The following is a 20,305-nucleotide window of genomic DNA, read 5'->3' as shown; positions in this document are numbered from 1 at the left end:
CAGAGAAGGCTGAGCAGATTTTAACAGACCTAGGCTCGTTGGAAAGCTACTGTTAAATTGTAAATCAAGTTCTAAGATCAAATGGCAATCACTTCTGGTTCCGGAGCTATAATGATATAAGTGATGTTACCGATAAAACGCGCTGTTTTTTTACCGCTCAATTTTCTCGATGGCTTCCAAAAGTTTAGGCTTGTTTGAAAGCTACTATTAGATCATTGATGAAGTTCGAAAATTAAATGGCTGTAACTTCCGGTTTCGGAGATATAATGATATAAATGACGTAACTGACAAATTTTTAACCAAACCAAATTTCTCGAAGTTGACTAAATTGAATTCCACATGTATGAGATATTTATCAAGTTTGAAGATTAAATAGCTGTCACTTTCAGGAAATATAATACTATAAGTGACGTATCCGATTAATCACACATTTTTTATCAGCATAATTTTCTCAAAGATGACTCAACAATAAGCTTACGCTTATTCAAAAGCTACAATTTGTTCATTTATGGCTTATGGCGAACATTTCCGATTGAGATGATCTAATCTTATATGTGATGTAACCAACAAATCCCAGTGTTTCAAATGTGTCAAAATTTCTCGGAGATGCTTGAGTCGATTTTGAATGATTTGGACTCATTTTAATACTAATATTAGGTTATTTCATGAGCTCACAATACTAATGGTTGAGGATAGAATCATGTAAATGTTTTAATGAGACTATTTGAATGGCAAAAGAAAAGCATTATTAAATCACTAGGTGGATTAAGAAGTGTTTTCATATTTTCTGCGTGTACAAGTACGAACGATGTTTACTGTTGTCATGAGCGAATGTTTTGTTTCAAACAGCTTCGAGTAACATTACGAATTGAAAAACGTTTTTCACAATGTAAATTATAACAAATAATTTTTCATTGGTTGTTTGGTACATTGCTCTGAGTTTACTAAAATTCGATTTAGGTCGGGATTTTTTTTACCTTCTATAAAGATTTGAGAATTACGGAAAATTTATTGTGCACTTTATTATGTACCACTGCACACCTTACCTTACCCTTGCGCACTATTAGGAACAAAATATGACCATTTTGTGGCATGCACTTGTTATTGTAAAGTAAGGTTTGAAGTTTCTGTAGACGAGTTTACGATTTTGAAAAAAGTAAAATAACAGAACAGCGGGATCAGGAATCAAATCCAGTTGGGCTGTGTGAAAGGCATAAACTTACATCACGCTATACCCGTCCCTCTTGTCTGAAACTTCAAGAAAGATGTCAAAAAGTTGTAATTTTTAATACATTTATAAACTGCTGCGAAGCTTCCCAAAAACCCTGTTTTAATCCACCTACAGCAGAAATACCTCAAAATACCACAATTTGAAAAAAATTAGAAAATAGTTTTGAAGATTCCTGTTGCAAAGTACTGCTACATTGATATACTACATTTGAATTTAAGTTAGTGAAAATCTATTCAATCATGTGTGAGAAAGTGAAGAGAGCTACATATTATAACATTTAATTACTACTGTAGGTACTTCCGCAACCAAAATCTGGATAACCGCATAGTGACATTTGGTTTATTCCACTATACACTAATATGACCTACACATTTATTTACGATTCTCTATGAAGATTTAAATTTTGGAAAAATAAATGTACCGGTAGTCGGACTTGAATCAAATTCAGCAAATCTTTTATGGGATTATCAAAGGTTTATTTAATTACAGACTCCCATGTTCTGCAAACTAGAGAATTTAACTAATTAATATAAAAGAGGGAGCTTATGAAAAAAATGACATTTTTACTCTAAGCACCCTAACTCCGGAAGCAGGGGTTTAAGCAAAATGAAAATTGGAATATTCTTATGGTGGAAATCGGTTCAGCAATCTTCGGGAAAAGTGAGTTACATTATTTCACATTTTTGGTGCATATCACCCTGTAGCTCCGGAACCGAAATTCGGAAACAAATGAAATTCAGTAACTTTGTATGGAACCGTAAAGCCTGTCAATAGAATTTGAGTTTGTGAAATTCGATTCAGCCATCTCCTTGGGAAGTGAGTGACATTATTTTCAGTTCGGTGCAATATTTCCACAATTATGTTGCATATCACCCAGTAATTCCGGAACCGGAAGTTGGATCCGAATAAAATTCCGGAACTTTGAATAAAACCACAAGGCCTTTTATTTGAAATTATTTTCACAATTTTGGTGCATATCACCCTGTAGTTCCGGAACCGGAAGTCGGATCCAAATGAAATTCAGGAATTTTGTATGGGATCATAAGACCTTTCATTTGAATCTATGTTTGTGAAAACCGGTTGAGCCGTCTCCTAGAAAAGTGAGTGACAATATTTGTCACACACACACATACACACAGACATTTGCTCAGTTCGTCGAGCTGAGTCGAATGGTATATGACATTCGGCCTCCTCGGTTCAAAAGTCGGTTTTGGCAGTGATTGTATAATCTTTCTATATAAGAAAGGGAAAAAGTTTTAAACAATTATAGTTTTAGATCTAACACTTTCACTTAGTCATCTGAGATATTTTTCTCATATTTCGAAGTCTGGCTCGAATTCAGATGTATATAATTGATCAAGTTAAATTTAAACAGAACACTTTGGTTAAAATATTTGATGTAACACTAATGGAAATCAAGTTTTTCAATGAGTATTTAACATTTTTAAATCTTCGAATTTCCGGGTCCCTTGAAAAAGTCTGAGCCAGGGGGGATTCTTTTTGATGAACTGATCAGTCAAATGCAAAATCCAAAGTTGTCCCACAGTGCGTTGGGAGGATGCTACAAAACAACGATTCAACCGTCGTTTAATTTCAGATCACGAATGTGTAGCAGAAAGAATCCCGGTAGCAGTATGTATGGAGAAGAAGGGAAAGATTAAGAGTAATATCACTAAAGTCCCAACAATTTAACACGGTGTGCACGTTTCGCAAAGTTACGTCCAGAACGCAAAGGTAAAATCCGGATCACAAACACACAAAGTTCAAAATAAAAAAACAGCATCAAACTGTTAAAAGACCCGTGCTTAGAAGCTCTACACAAAGACTCTTACTGTGTGATAGATGACAAAGCATACGTCAAATCTAACTTCCTGCAAATGGCAGGGGTGAAACTTTACACCGTAAAAGATAAATTCAAAGTAAATGTTTAAAAAATCGAAATCAGCATAAAAATACTTCATTTGGCTGGCTATCTGCTCCAGTAGAAAATAAAGTGTACTTTTTTTCAAAATGGGCTCCATTAATGGTAAATCCCTCCAAAAACATTTTGTGTCATTTTTGTGATAGGTAAAGGAAATCCTGTATTTTGACTGGCGTAAGCATCATGCCACGATTATCTCCCTAATTCTGTATTTGGTTCGAATCTGATTATTTCAATCGAATACGAAATTTTGGATTCTGTATCTCGATCGAGTTCGAGGTTTCCATTCAAAATACCGACTCGATCGAATTATAGAATAGGGGTGTATATTAACCTGCTGAGATTGTATGAGACTGATTGGATGCATTTTATTGCTAAGGAATGAAATCCACCGAACACAACTACAGCGCTAAACTGCATCCAACTGAAACCTATTGTGTCATGATGAAACGAGAACTAAAAGAATATAATTAAACAACAATATAAATCAGGTAATCAAATTGTTTGAAAGAATGTACAAAAAAAGTCTTCATTTTATTGAATGCATGTAACGAGATTTGAGCGCTCAAGTATAGTAAAGATATCGCTTGACTGAAGGTTTTGAGTGCTCCGAATGAATTTTTAAATGAGAAAAAATCCTAATTTCATTCTGAGAAGTCAAAGGTACATTTTTGAGATGTTATTTAATTTATTTATGCTTAAATTTTGGCCTTTCTCATATAGAAAGGTTATACACATAGCTGCAAATTGTCAGTCATGTCGAATGACCTTGACAGACTGACTAAAATCATGTAAACTGGACTTCGGATTTTATTGGTGTAAATGAATTTAATTCAATGTTTATGCTGCTTGATTAATATTTAGTCACATCGTAATCAAGCAGTGACAGGAGAAATGAAGATAATATCAATCGCATCGGCAATCAATGAGCGTCCTGGTGAGTGTTATATCAAGAGAATTTAAGTTATGACAGATTGGCTCTCAGAAAGGTTGAGCTGTCAAAGCCGAAAAAACAGAAACGTCTTTCTAATTCGAATGGAATTGCTCCAAAAAGTAGAGAGCCGAACAGTTTAGGTGTTTGAGTTAACGGTGTTAATTGGAAGTGACAGCACACGTAAATCCTGTTGTCTCTGAATAAGATTTCAGTGCATTGTGACAGTAATAATTATATCTATTGTGAAGATAAGATTCACATTTCTGGAGTTTTGGGAAAACAACGAATCATTAAAAACGTTGATGACTGTCTTTTCTTATACTGCCCACACTTGCATATCAGTCCCATATAGAAAATCGGCATGTCGAGAAAAAAACGATTAAAATATTATTTTCGAATTGTGCTACTTAATGCTAAATCATAGTATTATTACATGAAATGACAGACATGAGTTGATATCTTTTTCACATTTTACTGAACAAACCCTCAACCTTTATTGCAATTTCTGAGAGTATATTGAGGATTGCATTCCTCAAGCTAACTCAATACTGGCGAAAATCGATATGGGACTGATATACGAGTATGTGCAGTATAGTCGTTCTATAGTTTGACTTCACGAACCCAAATTTATATATCGGTAAATGGAAACCTATATGCTGTTCATTTGGCATCCTAACTTATGGCGTTTTCGTTTTTAATTTGCACTACACCGGTGCAGTGCTACACGGAGGCATGAATAAACGAACAAAAATGACGAAAACATAAACAGTAACCATTGACTACCATAAACGATTCCATTGCACAGAGCTACGCCAAACGTTTGATGAGTGCTACACCAGTGGTATCGGTGCAGAAAAAGTGTAGCACTGGTGTAGTGCAATTGGTAAAAACGAACGGTTTTAGTGCAGCTTTTGCTACACCGGTGTAGTGCAATTTAAAAACGAAAACGACATTAATTGAACATGTGATTCAAAATTAAGAAACACGCTAATCAAGTAGGCTCAGTGAATTTTTTGCACAAATCAGCTCGTTTGGCGCCAAACGATTTTATTAATAATCTAGTATTCATATTTTGCTCTACAGTCAGCTAGCATTTCACAATTTCGTACACACCAAATAATCATCGGAGATCTAGCATGCATTGAGTAGAAAATTTCCAATTCCAAACGAAACAATTTTCTAGTTTTTCTCGACTTTCCTGAAGGATTTTCCTTATGTACTATAGCCTGAAGCCTTAGGGGTTTAACTCAATCTTGGCAAAGTTTCAGAGTGGAGAGATTAATACTTTCGGAGCAGTGAATTTTTCAACCACGACACGCAGGCGCGGAGTGTACCGCAGCACAACTCGCTCGAAAACGGGCTTAACTAGAGACATGTTGCGCCATTGATCGAATCCTAACTTTGACAGTTTATTGTTAGCAACGTTACAGTTAAGATTTCGGTGTAAAAATGAGTTAAAAAATCAAAAACATTCGTTGTGTAGAGTTTCTTCTTCCCTTCTTGAAAAATTCGATTTTTTGCAAGTAAATGATGTTTTGACGGTGCACACAAAATTATTTGACTTTAATTATTATTTCAGGGGAAAATTGTTTTTCTGTAAAATATGAATATTCATGATTTTAATATAAAGACATCAAAAGTTTTATAAAAAAAATTAGTTTTTACTTCTTGTTCTCGGAATCACAATAATCCTTTTTTTTCACGAGATTCCCCACTTTCGTAACACTGTCTTACGAATACTCCAGTTTTTGGGCAAAACTTTTTTGTTTCAATTCGGGAAGATATCCGGAAGGCTAATATAGTTCATTCTAAAAAGGCAAACGATATTTTAAAATTTGAGAAATGCAATGTTACAATGTAAGTAAATGAAAGAATTATACTGTATAGTCGCTAAATATAGACACATTGTCATCAGTGTCATCAGTCTCATAGGATTCAGAATCTGTGATCACTATTGCCTCAGCCGAATTTTTTCTAGCAGCTGAATAGTGAAAATTGCATCATTTCGCCACTTTTACAAAACTGTATATCATCACTATTTTAATACTCACGTACATGCTTTGCCCATATTTTACTCGCTTTCTACCTAAACGGTGCACACAAAACATCATTTGCTTGCAAAAAATCGAATTTCTCGAGAAGGTAAGAAGAATCCCGACACAACGAATGTTTTTGATTTTTGCTAACATAAGTCTTAAAGTTAAATGGATTGCTGCAACGATTTTTTAATCTTAAGCTCATTTTTACACCGTGATCTTATCTGAAACATTGCTAACAATAAACTGTCAGAGTTAGGATTCGATCAGCGTCGCAACATTTATCGACAAATTAAGCCCGTATTCGAGCGAGTTGCGCTGCGGTACACTCCGCACCTGCGAGTCGTGATTGAAAAATTTACTGTTCCGAAAGTATTAATCTTTCCACTCTGAAACTTTGCCATGATTGAGTTAAAGTCCTAAGGCTTCTTTTTTCAACTAAAAAAAGAATTATTTGTTTATTATTTTTAACTTTTTTTATGAAAGAAAGTCTAAGAAAAAGACGCACATTTCATGTCATGTCTTAGACAAATTTTTGTATCTATAAGATTTTACAGTATAGGCTGTTGAAAAAAGGCTTTTTTTGTAAACACGAAACTTCAAAAAATCATAATCTCGAAAATTCCACGTACCATATTGAAATAAAAAAAATACGTGTCGAATATTTTCGAGTTCTTTACCTAAAAAAAAGTTTGATGCGTGGAATTCCCAATATATATATATATATATATATATATATATATATATATATATATATATATATATATATATATATATATATATATATATATATATATATATATATATATATATATATATATATATATAATGAAGCTTTGCATAGATGAAGGTTTTCAATCAAACTTTCGATTGAACCCATGCATATTCCATGTTACTATTGATTTACATGTCGTGTAAATTTCATTATTTCTTTCTATGTGGTTATATTACAAAGCAAAGCAGTGATAAAAATGCAGCGAATTCTCTGAAGCGCGAAAGCTAACCGGAAGGCGGTTAGGATGAGAGACTTTATTTTCTATGCTATATTGGTATTAATGTGATTAAACTGGTGAAATGAATAAACTAGAAGCCGTGAAAAAGAAAATGGTAAACTGTTTCCCGGTGATGCTACAATCATGGTCCATAGAATCAATTGTTATAGAAATGAAGGTGCTATTGACCTTTGAAAACCAATTATCAATCACAGTAATGTTGTTAGCTGTTGCACATATTGTAATGTTGTGAGGTGCATTGACAGTAACTGCTCAATTATTTGATAGAATCCCAGAACACAATTTTCATACCATATTCTTGATCAGGCTCTCATGTTCATTATCCACATTGTTTTTCTTACTCTGCAGTCTTCGTGGTAGCGAAATCGAAGCCATCGCTTTTTAGTAACAAATTTTGACGTGGATCAAATTTTACACTACACTATTCACCACTCGATAGCTCCATCAAACCTAGGCACGGCCTATGAAACAAACTTTCACACAAAGTTTGACTTATGGCGTTTTCGTTTTTAATTTGCACTACACCGGTGCAGTGCTACACTGAGGCATGAATAAACGAACAAAAATGACGAAAACATAAACAGTAACCATTGACTACAATAAACGAATCCATTGCACAGAGCTACACCAAACTTTTGATGAGTGCTACACCAGTGGTATCGGTGCAGAAAAAGTGTAGCACTGGTGTAGTGCAATTGGCAAAAACGAACGGTTTCAGTGCAGCTTTCGCTACACCGGTGTAGTGCAATTTAAAAACGAAAACGACATTACTCGTGAAGCGTACTGTCTAGTACACCGGCCTACTTTCAAGTGCAGAACAAATCTAGGCGTTCATACATTGAGAAAAGAGGCGTGTATCTAAAACAAAAAAAAACAAATTTCACGAACTACTGATCTACACACTACTATTTTGTTAACTCGTACATCTTTCTCTAGAATGGCAATCTTCAAAATAAGCGCTTAGTTCACACAAACACAGAGTGGCCGATAAGTACGCAATCTCTTCCCGGCTAGAACTGTGGATGGATTTATTCGCTCTTCTCACACTGATGCATTTTACGCAACCACGTTTTGCTATAAGCCCCGCTTAACCAAACCAATCACGTCCAACACGTTCGTACGCCTAGAGTAAACTAGCGTTTTGATGACTGTCTGCAGCCAACATTTGCACAAGAGTTGGAGGAAACAGTGGTAAAAAAATGTGAATGAAGTTCCATCTCTCTTTCGCTGTATACATACTGCATAATAGGAGAAAGGAGAATGCATGATTCCCAGTGCATTGAGAAAATGCATCCTGCGAGTGCGAATGGTTTAAAGAAAGATTCTCTTCGTCGTACTAATACATCGAAAATATCAAAGTTCACTGATGAATCATACATAGTAAGAGGGATTGCTTTTGCGTAGGTATTTTCAGTAAACATACGTATCCCATATTTGGAACTGATAATTTTGAATTTCGTGATAAAAATCGTGTTATGTTTTAACGTGTTTAAACGAATTACACATGATATATTTGCATCTAACCTAGTTTTGTCCCCATTTGGTACAGACTAAACATAAGCGAAACAACGGTTTCGCTCAGTTAGTATTTGTAAACATCATTCATTGCCAGCGGGCCACTTCAGACTCCATAGAAACAGTTTCAGGTCACTGCAACAGGTTTTATTCCATATTACTTACGATTCTGAGCACTTTCAATACTTTACAATTTACTCTGGACACTTATGAACAAAATATATTAAAATTCACAATTTTCCTACCATTTAATATAAGATATGAAAAACCATTTCTAAGCAATTCTAGTGCGAATCGAACCTCGCTGACTAATACTGATGCATAGAATCTGGAACATTTCTTTACTCTGTCAACGAACGACCCTCTGGCGGTTAATGAGAAAAACTAGTATCAAAACAGCTCTCTTCTCTCTCGCAAATTGTGGTGTGGAGTTGTTGTTCAAGAAGTAACACCAGATTATAACATATGCCTTCATTTCAATTTTTTTGAGAATGTGATTTCTTTTGAATGATGATTCGCCTTAGCTATCAGCTATAGTGCTGGAATGTTCTTTGTTGCATCAAGAATATATTTTCAGATGATTCGGATTATCGTCGTAACTCAAAGCATGAATGCTTCGTAAGTTAAATCCTTCAAAAGAATCAATAACATCATGACTACATACATGGCCACCAATTGGGAGGTGGGAAAAGAAGAATATGAAAAAAGAAGGAGGAAAAGGAAAAGTGGTCCCTAAAAGTCTATTCGCACTATGCCGGGACGGCCGATCCGGGACGATCCGGAACGTTTCCTCCTCGGCGATGACTGAGCTACCGGTGTGTGTATGTATTGGAATGCCGGATCCAACAAAAAACCCATTTGGTAGTCACCGACTTTCCTCGCCGAGTTTTTTCGCCGTGTCGACGGTGCGAAAAACTCAGCGAGAAATATCGGTGGCAACCAAATGGACATATATAAATTTGGATAATATTCTATGATTATCAGAATTGACCCATCTGGCAACACTGGCATCTAGAGAACCCGTACTCAATCAAAATATTTAAAATAAATTGATAATTACTCGATTCTAGAATATTGAATAAATACGACAATTTTTTTCTAAGCCCGAAGTCAAAGTGCCCAATAAAGATCTTTATCTTTACCTTTACTCGTAAAAAGTTTGGTAGTCGGGTTTGAAAACCCGATCAAATTGTTTAACCCAATCCCAACCCGTACCCAATTCAAATAGAATAAACCTCGCCCATACCCGACCAAAATACCGGCAAATATTTTTTTCAGAACCAGAACACATTGGTTTCGAATTTGGGCCGAGTTTCGAATAAAGTACTGACAATGCTATTGAGTGAGTTATGCTATTTAAAAGCTAATGTGTAAGATTTGGACATTTCTATTATTGAGAGAATATTAGGAAATGAAATTTTGTTATTCTCAATGTGATTCGATCGACTTGGGCATAAAATGTGAGTTTTACACCTGTATGAACAGTGTGAGAAGTGTTCCAATCAATGTAGTTGAACTTTTTTCTAATAAAGAACATTTCAATCGTTCCGGGACGGAGAGAAACATTTTTGAACTGTTTGTCTACTTGATATCATTTTATTTACAATACAAGTAAATTTTTAAAACATTCTATCAGTCAAATTTTGGAATAGGTATTAGTTTATGAAAAATTCAACTACTTGAAAGTGAATAGCTAGAGAAACGTCAAATTACGACCAAAAGTTTAAATTAGTTGGGAAACAGTTTACTGCTTGAAAGATTTATTCAATGAACGATTCAGCAGCCAAAGGTCAATTTTTAAGAAGACGTAACCTTAGGGGAGACCGGGGCTGGACCGGACACGGAGTTACACTGGGCAGCTTAATATTTCTTAAAAACCTAAAATTATCTCGATCCATGGATTGGCTTTTTAAAGGCATATTCATGTGACAGACAGACGTCATTTTGCTGGAGGCTGAAACGTTACTAAAAGTTGAAACCAACAGAGAATCTATTCTAATCTTTCATTCATTTTCTTCGCGCTCATTAGGATATCTCGAGATTTGGCACCCCATTGTATTTTTTCTCTTTTTTTGTGTGAAGCTTTGTATTCCTGTTTTGCACTATAAGAGCAAATTCAGCAGCTAGAAGTTCTATATGGAAGATCTATAAGAGCAGATTCAGCAGCTGCACGATTCATATGGGTGGTCTATAATATAACTAAAACTGAAACAAACGTATCCCCAGCAAGCCGTTTTAGTTTTATTTATTCGAACAGTTCTACTGTCAAATTTAAAACTTGTAAACGCTGCCGTTCTATTTTTTCTTTATTTAAACGCTGCTGGGGCTGCCAGTTTATATTGTTATAAATTCTGCATAAATTCTGCATCTAGAACTAGAGCACTCCTGGACATGCCCTAATAGAGCAGAAACTGGAACAAACGTATACCCAGCAAGCCGTTCTTGTTTTACCAGTTTTTCTGTCAAATTTAAAACTGGTCTACGATGCCGTTCTATTTTTTGTATATTTGAAACACGAGTGAAACACTGCTGGGGCTGCCAGTTTTTCTTGTCATAAAATTCAGATTTAAATTTTGTAACTGACATTAACTATGCATCTAGAACTAGAACACTACTGAATATGCGCTAAGAGCAAATTCAGCAGCTGGAAGTTTTGACGAGATTAATTTACTATTAGTGAACTTGACGTAGTGTTCCTTCATATGAATTACTTACAATTAATGTTGTTGTTCAGTAACCGTTCCATGTCGGTTATAATCGCACGAGTGAGTCACTTTACAAATTGTTTTGTTTTCATCACGGAATATATTGGCCACCTATTTTTCACTAGGGTCGTCGTTCATTTTTCGCCGGGCATAGAAACCTCAACAAGTTCCACATGTTGGATTGTTTTTATATATGCTCTCTGGCAACAATGGAGAAATCGAATAAAGAAAACATCAAATAAGTAGTATACTGCTGAAGATCGACACTTTTTTAAAATCTATTTTTCTAAATACATACTAAGATTTAATTCCTTTGTTCGGTAATGTGTTATGGTAAAGTTATCTTCCAATATCCGAACTTCTGGAAAACTGATTGTCGTGAAACTAACTGTCAAACAGTTTTTAAAAATTTCAGTAAGTGTCTTTTTATTAACCAAACGGAAAAAATCTTGAAGAGTTCATCAATGGATTGAGATGCCAACATTTTTAAAACATTTGAAACACTAAAAGCTTTTTGTTTACTTATAGGCAGAAAAAAATGTATCACTTGTCCACTTGCTGCCTACACAAATCGTTCGAGGGTAATTTCTGGTCGACTCGATGGATTGTGCAGTGTTTTGGAAGGCGCTCATAATTCCGGTCAGCCAAAACATTTGACCCTTTTTTCGTGGAATAAAACCATAGCCACAACAGGTTGGAGTTTTCCATTCGTTCTTGTGAATTTGTGTTGTTTTTTAAAATCTGAAAATCCAGAATTTTAAACAAAGGAAAACAAACAAACATAAACTTACCGAAAAATTAGCTAGATCCATTTGGTTTACAGTTTACGGTAGTTGTTTGACAGTTCAGCAATTACCGAACGATCGGTAATCAATTTAATTACCGAACTGATTACCGAACGTCCAGCTGTTGAAAATTCGGTAAAAAATTACCGAATTCTGCGAAATTTCTTAAGTGTGTACATTTCAAGTTCTACACTGAGCTAAATTTTGATTTTCACATTATATGATATTCTAATATATTTGCACTATTTTAAATTCCAATGAAAATTACATGGTGTATCATTATCATGTCAAACATATACGATAAAACATAAAACTTTTCTTAAAGTTATTTTCATAAGAATTTCATATAGCGAATAGAATAAAATAAATTTTTTTAGAACCCCCTATAACAAATATTAGATAATCAGACAACATATATTGAGACAATTTATAAAGTGCATATTCTATTCAATCAGAATTTATATAGATAGATTCATGTAAAACATATGGCTTGTTGTATAACATTTATAAATAGACTTTAATGCAGGCCATTATAGTTCGATATACCAGTAATATATAGATCAAATGATTACTATTGAACTAAACAAGTGATGCGAATATGCAATATTGTTAAAAACAACGGGCTTATTATATTAAGACCAATCAAAAGCTGCAATAAATGATAGTTGCATTATTATAAAAACTTTGTTATTTATTTTTATCATTTCATAATAATTTCGTTCGACGTAAGTGTGTCTATCGGTGATTTTCTGTTATCGCGCTGTTCTTTCAGGAATAGAGCTTTACTACTGGTGAATCCCTGGAAACACTTTCTGATATTAACCGTAAAGAAGTGTGACCCCAAAGCTATTAAACAAAAACTAAATCATTTTACTAGTCAGTAATGAACAAAATGAAACATACCTCATTATTTCATGATTCGTAAATATATCCATAATGGGAGTTGAAAGAGCTAACGTATCTGCGATTATAAATTGCTTTATGATGCAGAAATCCCAGGTGAACTGCCTGAAGCAGCTGATGAATATCGAGGACTTACCACATAAATTATTAAATGGGATAAGTTCTATCGAGTTTTCATATAAATTGTATGTGATATTCTTATCAATTCATTATTGATACACTAATTTAGACTTCATGTACATTTTTAATAAAATATACAAATTTCCATATGGCTTCAATGAGTTATACGATGCATACGATTCATATGACGAATCTAATGAAAATAAAAAGATTTTTATTTCAGTGTGTCGTCATAAGGCTACATCAAATGTCATCACATTTTAATCATAAGTGCAGACCTGTTGATATAAAATGCTTTGAACATGAGAAGAAAACGTGTAATTTTACGACAGAGATCCATGTCTCAACATGCCAGTATGAGGTGTCGCTGTATTGATGTATATATGTTCTATCAATAATCTTTATATTCCCTGACTATTTTCGTGGGACTGGTTGGATCAGGTTTTCTATCACATATCCTAGAAATTTTTCACAGTAAGTATATCCATTGAGTTTTAGTTGTCTTCAAAACATCGCTGGCCCGTGCGCAGGGGGGGTTTTGGGGTTTTTAACGTGGGTATGTGTGTGCACTTTTCAAAAATATTTATACGCGCTCAATTTTCTCAGATATAGCTGAACCGATTTTAACAAACTTATGCTCGTTCGAAAGCTACTGTCGGGCCATTGATCAAGTTCAAAGATCAAATAGCTGTGACTTTCGGTTCCGGAGATATGATTGTATGAGTGACGTAACTGACAAAACGCGTTGTATTTTTACGCGCTCAATTTTCTCAGAGATGGCTTAACCGATTTTAACAAATTTATGCTCGTTTAAAAGGTGCTGTCGGACTATTGATCAAGTTCAAAGATCAAATGGCTGTGACTTTCGGTTCCGGAGATATGATTGTATAAGTGACGTAACCGACAAAACGCGTTGTTATTTTCGCGCTCAATTTTCTCAGAGATGGCTGAACTGACCTTAACAAACTTAGGCTCGTTTGAAAGCTACTATTGAGCATTTGATCAAATTCGAAGATCAAATGACTGCGACTAAAATCTCGACGTTTCATGCAAATTCTAAGACTTTCGGCATAAAAAAATTGTGCGTGTGTATGTGCGTATGTCTGTATGTAAAGTATTTGCAATAACTTTTCTCGGAGATGGCTGAACCGATTTTCACAAACTTAGATTCAAATGAAAGGTCTTGTGGTCCCATACAACATTCCTGAATATTATTTGGATCCGACTTCTGGTCCCGGAATTATGGGGTAAAATGTGCAAAAAAATGTGAAAATAAGTGCATTGACTTTTCTTAGAGTTGGCTGAACCGAATTTCACAAACTAAGATTCAAATGAAAGGTCTTAAGACCCCATAATAAATTCCTGAATATTATTTGAATCCGACTTCCAGTTCCAAAGTTATGGGGTAAAATGTGCAAAAGAAGAAAATATGTGTTCTAACTTTTCTCATAGATGGCTCGACCGATTTTCACAAATTATTACAAATTAGGTTCAAATGAAAGGTCCTGTGGTCCCATAAGTAATTCCTGAATTTCATGCGGATCCGACTTCCGGATCCGGAAATATAGGGTAAAGTGGGTTAAAAATGGTATACCACCACTGAAAATGGGGAAAAACCTTAAAAAAAATTCTAAATCGATCTCAAATCTTTTCCAATTGATAGTTTTTATCAGGAGACGGTCAAACAAACCGATTTCGGTTATTCTTCTAAGAATCGAAGAAAATTATTTTGAAGAATACCACAGTTTTATATATGATAGTATGATCGATATGAGAAAGGCATCATTACACCACTAGGTGGATTAAGAAGGGTTGTTTGACAATTCGACTGCAAGTGTCGAGTAAATTAAATACTAAGTGTCATACATTTGAAATTAATCTGTTGTTTGCTGGATGGTATTCAAGTTTCAATTCAATATGATTTGATTTGAATCAGATTCGAAAATACACTTCCAATTGTGTCGAATCAAATGCGGCGAAATTAAGTGTAAAACTCATCAGCCCAACGTATCGATTTTTATCAGTGTAAGTTAATTTTTTCCATTATTAGCTATTTTTCAGGTTTCGTGTCAACGTTGCCAGGTATACCGATTTCTCGGTATTTAAACCGATTTTGACCTCTATACTGAAAAATAGATATGTTCTCCTAAAATAACGGTAATTCACTGATCATACAGATAAATACCGATTTCGGTTTTTTCGTTTGGATAGGCATGGGAAAAGGTTACCGTAAGATTTTTTTTATTCATCCAACTGAGCCTTGGTTGCATTTTCCTGGCACTTATGTAGCAGTGGTTCTGATACAGATATGGTAGAGATAGATTTTTGCGCAGGATACAGATGTTTAGAAAAATTACCTGGCAACGCAGCTTCGAGTAAAGGAAAACAATTCGATACCTTTCATTATGCCTACCTGTATTTTTAATTTTCGCTCTGTTTGTTTTTCATTCCACGACGTCATTGTTTACGGACGTGTTTATCAAGTAAAAGCTCTTACAACAGTAGTGAATAGCTAATGATATATTTGTGGTAAAATGTTTGTTTGAAAGCATGAATCGATGTGCGATGTCTCTATTTAATTTTGACTACCCTCAAATTCATTCAAATTTATAAACAAGGTGTAAAAAAGCTGAAACGTTTTTGTATACTTTCCGTGGTGTTGAAGATACAACAAATATTTAGACAGCGGTAAATTGCCATGATGGCAGGAGCGGAAAAGTGATTCTGAATTGTGGAAACAATTGGCCTCCGTTATGTCCGAATTGGGAAATTCACAGGCACCGTTTGACTGTGCTGAAGGTACGTATCAAACGGTGGAAAACCCATCTTGGCACAACCTGCTCATTTCTGATGGCGTGGATAGACTGCAACGAGAGGAGTTAGAAAGCGCACCAGAAAGTTTGCTCTCCGAAACAACTTTTATACCAGAACAGGTTGACGTCACGAATATTTTTCATCTTGATAGTATTGTCAATTGTGATTCAGGAAACTTTTCTTTTTCGGAAAGTTCTAAAGGTAAATTAAATGTAAGTCCAAATGGACATGATCTCCATCGAAGGTTTGTGCAGTTGAATACGGAGTTATATCATACAAAGACGGAGTTGTTGACATATAAGTACAAATGGAACGAAATTCGGAACGAGGTGGAGGTACGGTGGAACAAAAAATTGCAGAGGATTGTGGACGAAAAAATCGGTTTGCAGCAAGAGCTTGATGATTTAAAAAAACAGCTAGGACAGTTTCATTGTTTCAGTGAAAGCAGCCGTTATTTAGAAACGGCCAAGCTGCAATCAGACCTGGAACAATTAAGAGTAAAGTTGGATTGTAAAGATCGAGCCAACACTATTTTGAAAGAAAAGATAACAGAACAATACTGTGGCAAAGAGAAGCTGTCCTTAGAGTTGAAAAAATTAGAAAAGGTATTGCTAGAAATTAAGAACGATCTTCTCTCCACAAAAACGTCAGAAGATTGGTTCCGGAATGAGTTACATGCGTGCCAAAACTCAAATGCTAAACTTAAGGAATATAATTTGCAGTTGGAGAACAAACTCAGTCAAGAAAAGGCTCACTCCCAACAATTGAACGTGAAAATTCAACATGTAATACGAAATGCAGAAAAAATTGAAAGACAAGTGTATAATGAGAAAAAGAATCTGCTCGTCAAATTAAGCTCTATCAAAGCATTCGACAAACTAGATCAAGTTCCAGATTTAGTATTGACAGAACACATCTCACAATTAAATGATGCTTCGAAAAAAATTAGTTTTCTTACCGAAATCAATAACAAACACGAGTACGAAAAAGAGCAGTTCCTTTTCAGCATTCAAGTACTCAACAACACTCTTTCAAACCAAGATAACCTGACCCAAGCGTACAAGGCAAAGGAAGCGAAAGCTATATGCAAAATTGCGATTTTGGAAGACGAAAGAATGCAACTAAAGGGTGAGAAAAATCAGTTGCAGCAAGAAAACAATCAGCTTCGAGGTGCAATTGCGCGTCACGGTTTTACAAACCGAGAGCTAGATGTCAGCATCAGTCACCTGAGAGCTCAGTTGAAAGTTTTGTCGATAAACTTTGAAAAAACGCGTCAGACGCTGGGTGTAAAGGAATTCGCATTAGAAAAGTTAGAACAAGAATATAATGCACTTCAAGATCGTTATCAGCAGTTGAAAAAATGCGGTATGAAATTGAATGAACAGCTCAGGATGAATGAGTCGTTAGCAACTGAACGGTACGAAAAGCTTTTCGAAAATTTCCGAAAGATCCAATCCAAAAACCTTGACCTGGAATTAAAACTAGGACAGTGCTCTGAGGTTAATGATAGATTTCGCAGGAGTGAGGAAGTGGTTAAACAACTAAGAATAGATATTAATGAATTACAGGGAACGTTTGATCGCGATGTGTCTGTTTGTGGAAGAATGACGCCAAAACAAACTCGAGACAAATTATTGAACAATGAACTGAAAAAACAAATCTTGTGTGGAAAACACGGTACCCGACATCCAGACGATGACAGTAGGGAGCTTCAAATACTTTTGAAAGTTGTTGAAAGTGAACATCGGCAAAAGTTGAAACGGTATGAACTGAATAACCGAACGCTGCTTAGAAAGGTCAAAGAGCACAGTCAGGCTAGGAAACAGATAGAGAGGAAACTTGAAACGTTGCAACAGGATATTACCAAGGTCACATCCTTGCAGTGCGATGTTGCTCGACTGAGAGAGAAAACTATTTTGTTGGAAGCGGATTTAGCATCCTTCACTGAAGAGTGTACCACTCTAAAAAATGAAAAATCTCGACTATTAGCTTTACTAGAGAGTAACTGTGTGTTGGTTAAAGATGAAGATATTTGGAGTACATTCCTACGAATTTTTACTGATTTGCGTGATAAGCAGAAACTACAAAATGAAAACGATTGTCTCAAAGAGCAACTCCAGGTTCATGAGACTAAAATTCTTCAATTGGAGCAAGAACTCAAAGTAATGTTGTCTTCCTCTGAGGAAAAAAGAACGATGATTGAAGATTTGAACATTACATCCGCGTTGCAACGCGTTGAAATTGATGAGATTCATTCGGAACTGACAGTTAATTTCATCCAGCTAGACGATTCCCAACGAATGATTCACGAATTAAGTGGGGATCGGAGCTCATTACAAACTTCAGCTGGCGAACAACAGATGAATCAATCGAAATTACGGAATAAAATTGATTCTTTACGTCAACAGTTAAATGCCCGCGATGTTCAGATAAAAACGGCCTTGGACAAAATAAAAATGTATCAAAATTCAGAACAAATTTTGACGCAGTCTAGATATAAAATTTTTGAAGATTTACAATTTCTAAGAGAAGAGATAGTCGCCGAGAAAATAGAGAAGCAAGAACTGCAAGAAGTCGTTAAAGCCTTAAAGGAGAAGGTCTTTCAATTGGTGGAATACACAACGAAGGTATGTTGTGCCGTTGAAAACGATGTGATTTTCAATAATATTATTTTTTTCAGAACTGCCAAAACAGTAGCCTACCGGGCAGCACTAACAATTCTATTCCGAGCATAGTCTCCACCAATAGTAACCGTTCAATAAATTGTGGTGCTTCGCTGGTTGAACCTGTATCATTATTCATCGGTTTCAATGAGCAGACCTTACAGGCCCTTCTAGACGAATGTTCCCGGAGGGATCAAACATTTCAGCCATTGCAAGAAAGCATTACTTCACTACGATCCGAGATGAACCATCTGAACACCATCGTGCGACAGAACGGCCACCGGCGCTATCGAGATGTTTCGCTTCTGGAAGAGTTACAAGATGCAACTAACGGAAACTACAACCACAGTAGATGAGTCGGGAGAGTTAGCATAAGTCTTGTTATGCCAATTTGTTCAATTGCATATTTTCAACTAGAGTGAAGGTTATGATCAATTGAGATTAGAATTGCAAAGCGAGAAAAATAAGGCACAATTTGCCGTTCCAAAATTTAGCCTATTGATCTGAAACATTAGTATGAGTGAAATCTTCCACCTTTAGTCTAATTTTTGCGCTCTAAGAATAAAATGAAGAACGATATTGTCGTTTCGAATTTTCTCATTGTGATTGTAATCCACTATTATATGAGTTGTACCTTAACAAGTAAGATGAATATCGGACCATTCGCCCGGTTTGTTTTCAACTTATGTTAGCAGAAATAAGAAGAAGCACTCATTTAATAAGGTTCATGCACATAGTTGGACCAACACGCGAAATGTTACACATTGCTCAAATAGTTTGGGAAGCCCTTTATATATAAATTTGCACAGATTTAGAACATTATTTGTTTAATTCAAACTTATAGACAACCGCACAACAATGCCAATCATAATAGAAAGATTTGCAGCATGTTATACTAATTTGTTGCTCTTTAAAAACAGCTATGTTCCTTTTTCTTCAATTTCAAACTCATGCCAATCCATGCTTACTTAATAAATGTATTATTTCTGTAAATTATTTATTCTACTAAATATCATTATTTATATCAAATTTACTGTGATCATTTGAGTTGTGCTACAGCAGTTATGAAAATACTGCTATACTTAGAAGCCGACGAAACCAAGCTTTAATAGACAAGATGAAATCAGTATCGAATGTACTATAAATCTCTCCGTAAGAGTCTGATTTTGTAATGCAGGTAACATGAGAAACTACCTGTAATAGTCTCTATCGTCTGATTGAAAGAATATGAGAAATATTTGTCATGAAATAAGTGTTGTTGATTTATTTTATTACCGGTTATTTACCAATCCATATTTATTTATTACATTTAGACAACGACAAAGCTAAAACATTCGTGTGTTCATTTACAAATTCATGTACACAATATTTGCGTTTCTGAAAATACTGAAAATGATAACATAACATACAAAATTAGTTTGTACTCACTGGAAAGAGAACTGTCCCTGTCCTTCGTAAATGCGGTCTTCATCGATGACAACAACACCAAAGCCTGTCATTTACGTGGTACATGCTTAGAGCGATCCAATAGATCTTGTGTGTGCCAACGCGTGCGCTTCATCCGGAAAGTATCGAATATCAACTCGATCAGCTTTAATCGATCGATCACTTTGATATGCTACGACTGGCATTAAGTCTTTTGCGAATAGTCAACCTAGGTGGCAC

At 35.2% G+C, this 20,305-nt stretch overlaps 2 protein-coding genes across 10 annotated transcripts in view; one reads left to right on the top strand and one right to left on the bottom strand.

Moving 5' to 3' along the window:
- LOC131439085 (huntingtin-interacting protein 1) overlaps positions 1-8,962 on the bottom strand; it is a 58,517-nt gene extending 49,555 nt beyond the window's left edge. For 3 of the 9 annotated variants that reach the window (XM_058609675.1, XM_058609676.1, XM_058609677.1), the window contains exons 1-2: positions 7,902-8,258; positions 7,427-7,626 (exon numbers count right to left, since the gene is read on the bottom strand). In XM_058609675.1, the coding sequence (XP_058465658.1) occupies positions 7,427-7,510 (84 nt within the window). In that variant the 5' untranslated portion in view covers positions 7,511-7,626; positions 7,902-8,258. Of the gene's footprint in view, positions 1-7,426; positions 7,627-7,901; positions 8,260-8,815 lie in introns of those variants that run through there. The other 6 variants (XM_058609685.1, XM_058609678.1, XM_058609681.1 and 3 more) reach the window with 5 other exon arrangements.
- A 6,605-nt stretch (positions 8,963-15,567) lies between these two features.
- On the top strand, positions 15,568-20,051 carry LOC131436372 (uncharacterized). Its single transcript, XM_058605061.1, has 2 exons — positions 15,568-18,604; positions 18,658-20,051. The coding sequence occupies exons 1-2, from the start codon at positions 15,917-15,919 to the stop codon at positions 18,994-18,996; spliced, it is 3,027 nt and encodes a 1,008-aa protein (XP_058461044.1). The 5' UTR covers positions 15,568-15,916; the 3' UTR covers positions 18,997-20,051.
- The last annotated feature ends 254 nt before the right edge of the window (positions 20,052-20,305 follow it).

The sequence above is a fragment of the Malaya genurostris genome, chromosome 3 (assembly GCF_030247185.1).
Source record: "Malaya genurostris strain Urasoe2022 chromosome 3, Malgen_1.1, whole genome shotgun sequence".
NCBI lineage: Eukaryota > Metazoa > Arthropoda > Insecta > Diptera > Culicidae > Malaya > Malaya genurostris.
Note: the sequence above shows the minus strand (reverse complement) of the source record. Positions and strands in the feature narration are given on the sequence as shown.